Source organism: Bos taurus, chromosome 26 (genome assembly GCF_002263795.3).
Source record: "Bos taurus isolate L1 Dominette 01449 registration number 42190680 breed Hereford chromosome 26, ARS-UCD2.0, whole genome shotgun sequence".
NCBI lineage: Eukaryota > Metazoa > Chordata > Mammalia > Artiodactyla > Bovidae > Bos > Bos taurus.
Genome location: NC_037353.1, coordinates 43719906 through 43732745, shown reverse-complemented (window position 1 = coordinate 43732745; position 12840 = coordinate 43719906). Strand labels below are relative to the sequence as shown.

Below are 12840 nucleotides of genomic sequence, written 5' to 3'. Positions count from 1 at the left end.
TCTTTTCCCCTGGTCTCAGGGTCTCGGGCACATTTCCTGTGAAAGTGCTTTGTGAGCCACATGGGACTCGTGGGTGGAGGGCTGCTGGCATGGCCTCCACCCACAGAGGTTCACCGAGGCCCCGCGACTGGATGCACAGAGAGAATCAGAGCTGGGTCCAGAACGCTGCTCATGTTCAAGGGGAAGAGAAGGCCCAGCCCGGGCAGCCCTGCTTCCCTGTGGACCCTTTTTAGGCCCCAACCTAGTATGTTTTTCTCTGGCAGAAAGTGAGCTTCACCAGCATCGCACAACCTGGGTGACTCAGAGGTTTTCTCCGAATAAGCTGGTCTGGCCAGTCCCGCTTCACCGTTCCTCACGATGAGGTGTTCATGGTGTGTGAGTCAGCGGACAAAGGGCCTCCGTCCCAGCGATATTAAATGGCTGTTTTTTTCCTCATAGGAAAAGTACATATTATCGTTATTGATGACACTGTGTCAAAGGTCGGGAAGTTATCGATCAGGAATTTGGGTCTGGGTGCCAGCAAATGGACAGTAATGACGGGCTGCTCTGGCTGGCACTGTGGTTACCACGTGCACGAGACCCTCCAGGAGCCGCGGAACCCTGTGCTCTTATGGGGGCGGATTGGAAGACATGAGTGTGCCCACTCTTGGGGGCTGCCGGGGATGAACTGTGACCCTTCACATGTGTGTTGCTGGCTGGCACGCACTTCAGGGGCACAGAAGGGCTGGGGAGTGCTTGGCCCAAGGTAGGCCTGTCCAGGAGCTGTTGGTCAGCTGTCTGCAGCTTTGGCATCTGCCTGGGGTCTTTCCACCAAGCATGGCTCTCTGTGATGGCTGAGGGGTGAGCAGTAGTAAGCTGGAAAGAAGAGGAGCTCCAGGCCTCTGACGGTCTGCACTTGGCTGGATGGACCTGACACCGAGGCTCCAGCTTCTGTGGGCCTTTCAGGCTTGGGGATCTGAGTGATTTGGGACCTGGGTCCCTCTGAGGACTGACCGGTGAAAACCAGCTCTCCCTTTGGGTGATGAAAATGTAGAATTAGATGGTGCTGGTGTTTGCACAAATTTGTGCGTTTACCAAAAACTACTACATTGTTTGCTTGTTTAAAAGGGTGCATTTTATGGGGTGTGGATCATCTCTCAATTTAAAACATAGTATGAAAAAATTCACAAAAGGAGGAGAAGCCAGCCACAGGGGGTGGTCTCACCGTAGTAGCGACGTTTGAGCTGGAACCCGCGGAGTCTGCACCTAGAGGAAGGCCATGTCATGGTCTCGGAGCTAAGTGGTAAACTGAAATGAGCTGTTTGCCGTGGCCAGTGAGTATCAGCTCATCCACGGGATGAGAGATCGGGAAGTAGGGACGGGAGCCGTGAGGTACCTGGGCCTCTGCTGTGCTGGGATTTCCAGTTGCCGAGCACGTTTTCTCTTCCTGGTCATCAGGTTTCACCCTGGGTGTCTGCTGCTGTGTTACAGGTGTGATTGCGTTTCAGTCTCCTGTAACTTATTAAGTAGTTCTGTGACAGAACTGACTTTTGCTTGCAAATCACTCTGCACCTAAAACAGCAGACTTCAAAACCAAAACCCCCAAACCATCAGATGGCTAGTCCCCAACTCGGGCCAGCTGCCGATTTGCAGCTCCGTCCCTAAAGTATGAGCCTGGGGCCAGGTCCTGTCGGGTCACTGGGCTTTGGAGTTGAGCAGGTCTGGGTTGTTTTGGACCCAGCCCTGGGGCCTCCTGGGCCCCGTGACCTTGGGACACTTTGCACGATTGGAGAGGACAGAACACATCCCAACGGCTGGTTGTGAACAGGGAGGGAGATTGCACGTGTAGTGCTGAGCACAGGGCAGGCCTCAGTAGCCAGGTGCAGCCACGTAGCAGGTGGACACCAAGAGGATTCTGGGAGGCCAACCTATACAGCTCTGGAGTGAGCCTGGCTGGAGGAGAGGCCCAAGAGGTAGTGGCCACCCTTGTTTTCCTGACTATCAATACACCCAACTCTGCTCACCTGGGCTCAGAGGAGTGCCCTGCCGTTGTTGGATGAATTCAGCTGTGACCTTGGGGTAACCATCCAGATTTTGCATGGTGAGACCTGTGAGCTCACTGCTGGCCACTCTTTTGTCCCCCCTGGAAAGAGACGTGGTTCTTTCCAGAGGTACCAGGTTCAGGGAGCCCCTGCCACCTCCACTCCTATGCCCCTCTCCAGGAGTGCTGGGGTCCCAGGACCCCTGTCCTGCCCAGGAAAGACACCTCACACCCATGAGCAAGCCTGTTGTCCCAGGGCCGCCCCAGCAGCCTTCTAAAATAACCGCAGCACAGAAGGCACGGAATGTCTTATATTTGGAATAGCTGTTGGAAACAGTTCTGGCCAAATGTAACACCCATCTGTTTGGGAGGGTCTAGAGTCAGAAAATGAGGTGGTTCAGCAGGAGGGGGCTTGGCAGCACCAAAACTCAGGGCTGAGGGCAGGGATCAGGGTCAGCTGGCCCTCACTCGGCCTGGGAAGCCCTTACCCCTGCAGCCTGGACCACACCCGTTGTGCCAGACGGCCCCAGATGGAGACAGGTTCCCCCGTATCAAACCCGGCTTTCTTCCTGAACCTTCTACCCAGGGGTCAGTCCTTCAGGAGTCTGGGACCTGTCCCCTCCCAGCTCTGAATAGCCTTTTAGCCGTTGAAGCTGGCATCCTTCCTGCTGAGTCTCGCTTCTCCAGATGAAGTGACTCCTTCCCCTTCGCTGTCTGGCACCCGGCCCTGAAGGCGAGTGGCCTCTGGGGCTCTCACCTGGCCGGGTGGCACAGAGCAACACCCTCCCAACGTTCTCAGTGCCATGCCTTTATTAAAGCAGCCTGAGGTGCTTGTGTCCCTGCCGTTCTGTGATGATTCATTATGCACTTACGTCAGCTAAACCCCTCGTGCAGTTTCCAGGCTGGCCTCTTTCCCCTACATCATCATTGCACAGTTGGTTTTTAAAGAGTAAAATATGAATATTTAGGTTTATTTTGTTATGCTTCCACTTGTTATTTGAGTGTGCCTGTAACCCAAAGAGGGCTCTGGCTGCTCGCTGCTCAAAAGCCAATAAAGAGGCAAGATTAGTGGAAAGGAAAGTTTATTTTGGATGCCGGCATCTGAGGTGGGGGGAGTGGGTGCTTCTCCAAAGGCTCACTCCCCACCCCCTACTCCCTCCAATCAAGGGGTAAGAGCTTTTATAGACGGAGGGAGGGAGGTACGAGCAGAAACAGCACAGTCATCTCTGACAGTCATCTTGAAGTTGGCCATCAGTGATCTCACCAGCGTCATCTTGAATGTTTTAGGTACAGTTAATCTTCAGTTCCAGGGTCAGTTTGTCTCCATTTTCTTGAGGCCAGTGTTCAGAATTCCAGCAGCTTACGTCATGGTGATGGTCTGGTCATCATGTAGTTAAATTCTTCCACCTGGTGGGGGTTTCAGTATCTACATGACAGCTAACAGGGTACGGCTCAGAATATTATCTACAGCCCTTGAGGAGGAACTGAAGGTCCTTGACTTAACGATTACATTACTATTATCTAGTCTTGTTGAACTAGTTTCCTTTGTCTCTGCATTTTCTCACTTCTCTGATTAAACTTATTCTTTGGCTAACGTTGTCCCACAGACAAAGGCAGGTGGAGGACATGATCCATAGTGTCCTGCTCCGGTGTTTTGAGGTGTGTTTGGAGCCTTATTCTTGATATATCGGCTTTCCTCCTCAACGTTTTTTGAATGGTCTTAATGCATCCAAGTGACTGGCACTCTTCCAAAATCATTATCTGACTTTCTCCCCAGAGAGTAATTGTGGGGAATCACACACTCGTGTAAGTCGCTTCAGTCGTGCCCGACTCTGTGCGAACCCGTGGACTGCAGCCCGCCAGGCTCTTCTGTCAGTGGGATTCTCCCGGCAACTGGAGTGGGTTGCCACACCCTCCTCCAGGAGATCTTCCGACCCAAGGATGGATGCAAGGTCTGACTCCTGTGTCCCCTGCATTGGCAGGCAGATTCTTGACCCACTAGCACCACCTAGGAAGCCCACCTGGGAAAATCATAGTATTGTTTATCCAAGACAGTCTTACCCCTGATTCTTCATGGGTACTCAGATAGTGCCCTCTGGGGAAGTAAGGGTCTTGTGTTGCTCGTCCTCCTTCTTATTTCTTTGTGGAGGAGCTGGCCACATGGCCATCATCCTCCTGCACACGCAGGTTACTCTTCGAGGGTCGCAGGGTGAGAGAGGTCCTGGCAGAAATGACTCCTCAGGAATTTGGTTTCGGGACTGTGTTAGTTTCTTGGGGGGCTCTCGTAACAAATCATCACAAATGCGCTGGCTTGAAAAAACAGACATTTATTCTCATTGTTCTGGAGGCTAGAGGTCGAAGTTAAGGTGGTGGTGGCGAGTTTAGCTCCTCCTGGAGGTTCTGAGGGAGGGTTCATTCCACTGGTCTTCCAGCTTCCAGTGTCTTCCGCAGTCCTGGCATCCTTATCTTGTAGGTAACACTTCGGTTTCTGCCTCTGTCTTCATGTGGCCTTCTCCCCATGTATCTGTGTCCTTGCCCCTTACAGGGATGCCAGTCCTTGGATTTCGGGCCCACCATAAGGCCAAGGCATTCTCACCTGGAGGTCTTCACCATAATGACATCTGCAGAGACCTTATTCCTGAAATAAGATCCCATTCGCAGATACTGGTGGTCAGGAGTTGGGCATCTTTCAGGACATCTGTAGACTCCAAACGGGCGCAGGGAGGTTCTCGGCTCAAATAGCGTGTGAAGGACTTGGTACAGACATGCATCTCGGCACGTGTGTGGGCTCCAGGGAAGCCCGCTGCCCACCCTGTGAGCAGATCCAGGGTCCCTGGGGGACTGAGGGGAAGGAGAAGTCTCCCCTCACCCTGCCGAGGAAGTGGGCCTGGCCTGGTGCTCAGGGCCATGAACCCACCTGATTCACAGCAGGTGGGGCCCTGAGCTCATTTCACTGCACCCCAGGCAGATGGAAATCAATCTTCTCACTTGGGCGGGGCTGGACTGGCGCGGCTGGACCTGAGGACATGTCCCAGTTTGTCCGCTGGAGTTACTTCTGGATCTCTAAAGAATTGTATGGAGTCAGCAGATTTTTCATGAAGTTACTTTGTGTTTAAAACCAAGCCAGGTTTTAGAGACTCTTGTTTTATTTATGAGCCACCCGTCTACAAGAAATGTCATCACCACAAAATAAACTCACTGTGGAAAGCCTGAGCCCAGGGTTGGGATTTTAGGTGGCAGTCGATGTGATAGCATTCCAGCTCTACCAGCCGATTTAGATGGTTGTGTGGGAGGCCTTGCTAACGACTCTAAACTTGAGCTCCCTATTAGAGTCCAGATTCTGATGACAGTCTCAGAGGCATCGGTCACTTCCCCCCCGGCATCTTTCCTGGGCAAAGCTGTAAATTGGCAGCACTCACAGGAAGCGGCATGAGCCTGGAGGGGCCTCCAACAGACTCGCTGCTACAAGGTGCCCAGGTGTGTGCCGCCCAACTGCACTTTGAGCTGCACGCAAATCTGATTTCGGGCATTTATCCATCAGCTCTTATGCTGTGACTGAGCCTGCGGTGACAGGTGCCATGTCTCAGTCTTGATGGAGGTCCCGTGTTTGAAGAGGGAAAGCTGCACAGCTGATGTGGGGGCCGCTTGTAATCGACAAGCACAGTGTCATGGGGTCATGTACGTGGCTGGACATGGATCTGGGGGAAGATCTACTTGCCAGTGCTTGAGCATCTCTCAGGACTAGTCTTGAAGCAAGTCCTTTTGGAGGCGTGGCTGACCAGGCTGAGACGTACGAGCACTCTCCTTCCAGTGTGTGTGCATGGATTCTAGGCAATCTGTGGGCAGATTCCAGACACCTCACTACTTCTCCAAGGTGTTCTCTCTGGACACTGGCAGTGGGTGATTTCTAAAGGGCCATGCAGAAGGCACTGTACCAAATGCCAGAGGAGAAGACGATCAGTCCCTGAGAAACTGCTCTAGTTGTCAGGAAATCTTTGGATTCCCTGGTGGCTCAGATGGTAAAGCATCTGCCTACAATGTGGGAGACCCGGGTTTGATCCCTGGGTTGGGAAGATCCCCTGGGGAAGGAGATGGCTACCCACTCCAGCAGACGGAGGAACCTGGTGGGCTACAGACTCCAGCGGACGGAGGAACTTGGTGGGCTACAGTCCATGGGGTCGCAGAGTCGGACATGGCTGAACGACTTCACTTTCTTTTCTTTTCACTAGTGAGTGGGGAGGGGTGCTGGAGAAGGGGTGTGTGCAGCCCACCTGTGCCCCCAGGGCACTGCTGTCTCTGTAGGGGGGTGAGGGTAGCCAACAGCCAGAAGGAAGCCCTGGGTGCAATCAGCGGTGCACAGCTACAGTCCCCAGACCTGTGAGACCCTAGTAAGATCTGCTGTTTCCTTCACTGGAAAGAGGGAAGCCGGGTTGGAGATGCTGGGAGGATAGAAAGTATGGAGCCGAGAGGGACAGAGGCATGCCACTGCCTAGCAGGGAGCCAGTCTGCATCTGCTTGGTTTCCAGGCAGCCCCGGGCTGAGTGTGTGTGAAGGGTGTTGGGCATGGGGCGGGGGCGGGGAGGGGGGCAGGAGGTGTGTGTTGAAAAAGGCATGAGACAGAAACAAAAGGGGAAGTGTTGAAAAACTCAAAAAAAAAAAAAGGGGGGGGGGGAGGGGGGGAAGACTTAAGCTCTCTGCCAGCAGAAAAAGGAGAAGAGGTGAAAAGAGGTGTAGAAAACTCTCAACTTGGAAATTCTATTAAAGTAAAAAATTGCTGGGTCATTTCCCAGTGACCTAGTGGTTAGGTTTCTGGGCTTTCACTGTCGTGGCCCAGGCTCAAACCCTGGGTGAGGAACTGAGCTGCATGGAACTGCAAAAAAAAAAAAAGAAAAAAGAAAACAAAATTACAACAGTGGAATCTGTTTGTGTTTGGCTGCAGTGTATATATTATCTTATCTACTTTTATGAATGTCCAAAATTCTCCCTAATTAAATAACTAGAGAAGTGCCATAAGAACAGATATATTATCTGATCCCATCCAATATAACCTGATACGTCTGTGTTTTTAAAAAATATAAGATATGCAGATATATATTTGAGGGTGCACTGAAAATTTCTGGACAGATGTATGAGAAACTGATAACAAGGCTCACCCTTGAGGTTTATATGGATTACCTTGTCGTGAGGAAAGCACAAGGAGTTTTCCTGTTTTACAGATGAATTTAATGCTATACCCATCCTTCCCACCATGACTTAGAGTATAGGAGCTGGGGATCAAAAGTTAAGGCCACAAGGGAAATTGGGGCTGAGGACTTTAAAACAAAGGTGTGCTCATTATAGTGTTATAATTTGTTTTGTTTTACTTTTATTTTATTATTTATTTTTGGCTGTGCTGGGTCTTCATTGCCGCTCAGACTTTTCTCTGATCACGGCGGGTGGGGGTTACTCTCCAGCTGGGGTGTGCGGGCTTCTCACTGCAGTGGCTTCTCTCCCTGTGGAGCTCGGGCTCCAGGGTGTGCAGGCTTCTCTAGCTGCAACACGTGGGCTCAGTAGATGCGGCTCCCAGGCTCTGGAGCACAGGCTCAGTAGCTGTGGCGCATGGTCCAGTTGCTCCAGGGCATGTTGGGATCTTCCCGAACCAGGAATTGAACCTGTGTCTCCTGCATTGGCAGGCGGATTCTTTACCACTGAGCCATCAGGGAAGCCCATTCTTTTGTTTATTTGATAGAAGAAAAGAATTATCCCATCATCAAAGGAAATATCTATCTGTAGTGTTAAAGTACAATACAATATATTTGGAGAAAGTGAAAGCATAGTCACTCAGTCATGTCCGACTCTCTGCGACCCCATGGACTGTAGCCTGCCAGACTTCCTTGTTCATGGGATTCTCCAGGCAAGAATACTGGAGTTGGTTGCCGTGTCCTCCTCCAGGGGATCTTCCCAACCCAGAGATCGAACCCAGATCTCCCACATTGCAAGCAGATTCTTTACCATCTGAGCCACCAGAGGACTCCCTGGTGCAAAGGATTTGTGGGAAAAGAAAGAAAGAATCGTTATTCTGACTCCTGTTAAAGAATGATAAGGCGACTATTGAGGGCTATAGGTGTAGGGACCACTGAGGTGGGATCTTGCAGTAGGGGAAGGAGACCGGGGTCAACTCCAGATACAGCAAGAAAAGGTGGGAATTTGTAGCCCAGGAGGATGTGGGTTGGCGGATGGGAAGCTAACTAAGAGGAAACAGCAGGGTTAAGGGGAGAGTCTGGCTAAATGGCTAAATCGAGCTGGCAGGATTCTTGTTAAAACTGGGGGATGCAGAGACAGACAAGGCAAGTCTAAGAGTCAAGGCTGAGCTGGGAAGAAGACCCAGAGGAACCTGAGAACAGTTTGGTTACACAGAGACACTGTCAGGTCCTGTGTGCATGCTGTGGGATCTGGGTGAACAGCTCCCATGTGCGTGGACACGTGTGGAGGTCTACTGGTGTCTGCATGCCGTTAGACCTGGGGTGGAGATGTTTCTACATTGTGTTAAAAATAGATTCCTATCAACCTAGAAGGATGCATTTCATAATTTTGCTTTAACTTTCCGAGTCTGGAATGGGCTAGGAATCTCACACAGAATTGTAATACTGGCAGAGCGACAGCTGTTCTGTTATTGTTGCCACGAACAGGGGAGATAGGAACCGGAAGGGGCATAAAATTTTCATGGCCTCTCTGCTCTTGTACAGTCTTTGTAATCTGGTGTTGTTTCAAAGTTCACTCATTGTGAAAACCGCCTTGGCCCAAGGTGCCTAGAAAGGACCAAAAGAGAGGAAAGCACAGAAAAAATGAATGGGGGCTTGCCTGGGGCCAGTGTAGACCGTGCCTGCGTCCAGGAGAGCGTGGGTGGACCTGTGAAGGGTGGGGAGATTGGCCGGGGCAGGGGCGGTTGGAAGCAGCTCGTGGGCTAGGGAAGAAGAGAGCTGTGGTGTCTCAATGAACTGAACGAAGTAACATAATTGCTTGTTGATTTCCGTTGTCACGCAGATAGCGCGATTTCACATTCCTGGGGGTAAAAAGATCCATCTGTTTTATTCACAGGTTGTACTCCGACTATCTCTACTTTGCAAGTTCGAATAAATCTGCAGATGACTTCCATGAAAAAGTGACAGAAGCTCTGCAGCTGTTTGAAAATTGCATGCTGGATTATTCATTGCGTGCCTGCGTCTACAACAACACCCTCAACAACGCCATGCCTGTGCGTATGCGGAAGGGCTGCTCCGCGGTTATTGTGCCAGGGCATTGTGGATGGGGATTTTAGCATTTAAACAGAGAAGCGTTTTAATGTGCAAATGCCTCTCCCCATGCCTTTGAGCGGTGGCTAATGCCAAAGAAATATTCATGGATGTAAAATCTATAAAAGCTGATGGGCCCTTTCAGCTGGCACCCTGCTTTCTTCCTCGCTGATGGCTCAGTTGCAATGCTCACTCCTCCCCCCCTGCGAAAGAAAGAGGGTGCATTTAGGAAGATTATTATTTAGCAAGGCTCGGAAACACACCCTGCAATTAGGACTGGCAGACGTGAGGACCCAACTCTCTGATTGTCTTAAGAGTGTTCTAATGCTGGATTGTTTTGTTGGTTTAAAAAATTACCCACCAGTGACTTTCAGTGCTTCTCCGACTGAGTCTTAATGCAAAATTTTTTTCCATCGATCCCTCTTTTTTTGCTCTCCTTTGCCTTCAGGAATATAGCTGTATGTTTCTTGTTGTTGCTGTTGTTGTTCAGTCGCCCAGTAGTGTACAACTCTGCTACCCCATGGACAGCAGCACATCAGGCCTCCCTGTCCTTCGCCATCTCCTGAAGTTTGTCCAAGTTCATGTCCATTGCATCAGTGATGCCATCCAACCGTCTCATCCTCTGATGCCCTCTTCTCTTCCTGCCTTCAGTCTTTCCCAGCATCAGGGTCTTTTCCAATGAGTCAGCTCGCTGCATCAGGTGGCCAAAGTATTGGCACCTCAGCTTCAGCATCAGTTCTTCTAATGAGTATTCAGGGTTGATTTCCCTCCAGGTTGACTGGTTTGATCTCCTTATCCCCTCTTTTTTTCCCATGTAAAAGAAGCTGTTACTGGTGACTTCAGCATGGTGTAGCTAAGGGATGGTTTCGCACTGCACAGCACCCTGGGTTGTCCCAAGTGCCTTCTCAGCAGGCTTGCCACAGTGGTAAGTCTCCTTCAGCCCCCGAGTGTGGTCCACAGGCTTGCTCCACGTGGTAGATCTGCTTGAGGTGGGGGCCGGGGAACCCCCAGGTATGATGGGGTTCGAAGTCAAGAGGGTTCCCTCCCTTTTCTTTGTTGTCTAGACTATTTTATCTGACAACGTTGCAGGAAGGGGGCTCTTGTCTAACACTTGGAAATGAATTGTCCAAGGAGACACACATGCAGATAAAGCAAGAGACTTTATTGGGAAGGGGTGCCCCTGTGGACGGAGAAGGCAATGGCACCCCACTCCAGCACTCTTGCCTGGAAAGTCCCATGGATGGAGGAGCCTGGTGGGCTGCAGTCCATGGGGTCGCTAGGAGTCGGACATGACTGAGCGACTTCACTTTCACTTTTCACTTTCATGCATTGGAGAAGGAAATGGCAACCCACTCCAGTGTTCTTGCCTAGAGAATCCCAGGGACGGGGAAGCCTGGTGGGCTGCCATCTCTAGGGTCGCACAGAGTCGGACACGACTGAAGCGACTTAGCAGCAGCAGCAGCAGCCCCTGTGGAGAGCAGCAGGGTAAGGGAACCCAGGAGAACCGCTCCACCAGGCGGCTCAAAGTTTTAGGTTTCGTGGTAAAGGGGTTAGTTTCCAAGTTGTCTCTGGCCAATCACTCTGACTCCATCCTAGCTGGTGGTGGGTGCATGGCTCAGCCAAGATGGATTTCAGCGAGGAGGATTCTGGCAGGTTGGTAGAACATATGGATTGGCATCTCCTCTTTTCTTGACCCTTCCTGAATTATTCTGGTTTGTGGTAGCTTGTTAGTTCCATATCCCTCACCACGTGTTCCTGACCTGTTGTTAAGATAGCTCATGCAAGTGGCTCCTACCTTGCATGGCCGGGGTAGGCGGTTCAGTCAGTGTCTCCCCTAAGAGCAGGCTGCACAGAGGAGCAGGTAGGATCCCAGGCCGCCCTGCTGGCGTGTATAGTTTTGCAGGGAAGACGCACACAAAGGATCAACACAGAATCTGGCCCCTGAGCCCGGGAGCCGGTCCCGCCTGCCTGCCCTCCTGCTCCCCACGTCCCATCTCCCTCTCCATCACTGCTCTACAGCCACACCCTCCCCTGCTGGGTCCTCTTGCCTCAGAGCAGGGATTCACAGGTGTGGTCCGAGACCAAGAGTATCGGCATCCCTGGGGACTTGTCGGGAACGCATACTCTCAGGTTGAGTCCCAGACTCCAGAATCAGGAGCTTTGGGAGGGGTGGGGGGCGGTCCATCTGCCTGTGCAGCAGCCCTCCAGGGGTTGTTTTGGGCGCTTGTCTTGGGGACACCTGGCTCCAGAGCCTACCCCACGCCCCTGCCTGACACGTGCTCCTCATCCTTCGGGTCTTGCTTTAATCTTGACTTCAGTTCACTTTCTTTCCACACCTTTCATTTCCCCACAGCCTGGATCACAGTTGGCCATTACAGATAATTGTTCTTCACCAGTTTAGCTCTACCTCCACCAGATTGCAAGCTCCATGTGGCCAGGGGCCATGTCTGTTACATAGCAGCACATCCCCGTTGCTTAGCATGTAACCTGGCATGCAGGATGCACTAGAATATTTGCAGAATGAATGAGTGAATGGGTAGTCTGTGAAACTAGTGGAGAAGCCGGGTGGAGAGTTCCAACTGATTCCCTAATGAGGAGCAGAGGGGTTCGTGTGCTCTTGTCAGGGGAGACCCTGCACCGCACTCCTCAGCTCTTTCCCGGCCTGGGATGGGGAACAGGTCCCCAGGGCGAGGGCCCAGCTCCGGGACCAGGCTCCTTGCCTTCCCTGGGCCTCTTGTGCTTCCACCCAGAGCCGGCTGAGCAGATAAACCCAAAGGCCTCTCTCAGCTCCAGTGTTTTTAAATTTTAAACATACTGGGCACTTCTCCTAAAGACTCTTTTTTATCCCCATTCCACTTTGATTCTCTGATCGGTACTGGGGAAAGATGAGGGGAGGGGTGGTGTGAGCCTGTCTTGGGTTGTTGGCAGTGATGCTCCGTGAACCAGAAACTGTCATTCGAGGTGAGCAGCACTTCCCTTGACTGGTAAGGGGGTGGGGGTGGGGGCTGAGGGGTTGGAGTGAAACAGGAGTGTCCAGGAGACCAGGAGGGCTTGCCCACCCCTCTGCCCCTGCAGAGCCCTCTCAGGTTTGTTTCCTGCTTGCCCCAGACGGTCCCTCTGCTGCTGACCAGCCCTCCTGGGAAGACAGACTCAGTTGCAGGAGGCCTGCCTGGCCAGTGCGGGGGGGTTCCGTCCATGAAGGCACAGACGCACTTCCAGGGAAATGCTGTCCCCTGTGGCCGGGTCTAGGGACCACTGCAGCTACTTTAAAACACCCCCGTCCTGCCACAAAGGCAGGAGCTTCTAGAACCTTCTAGAAGGTTCTCAGGAGCGAAGGCAGGTTCTCTGGAAGAGATAAACTTGGTCAGGCTGGTCCTCCTTGGAGGGACAGACAGGCTGAGAACAGAAAGCTCTCAATGATTTAGCAAGAAGCCGTGCTCACAGTGGTTGTCTGTGTTGGAGGCGACACATGTGTTTATTTCTGAGGCTGGCACGTTCCTGTTTTCTCTTTATTTCTGGCCCAGCTTGAGGTCCTTTTACGAGCTGGTG

At 51.9% G+C, this 12840-nt stretch overlaps 1 protein-coding gene across 3 annotated transcripts in view; it reads left to right on the top strand.

Annotated features, from left to right (window-relative positions):
- Nucleotides 1-12840, top strand: part of CHST15 (carbohydrate sulfotransferase 15) — an 80487-nt gene that overhangs the window by 60414 nt on the left and 7233 nt on the right. For all 3 annotated transcript variants that reach the window (XM_059882099.1, XM_024986067.2, XM_024986066.2), the window contains one exon: nucleotides 9098-9254. In XM_059882099.1, the coding sequence (XP_059738082.1) occupies nucleotides 9098-9254 (157 nt within the window). The remainder of the gene's footprint in view (nucleotides 1-9097; nucleotides 9255-12840) is intronic.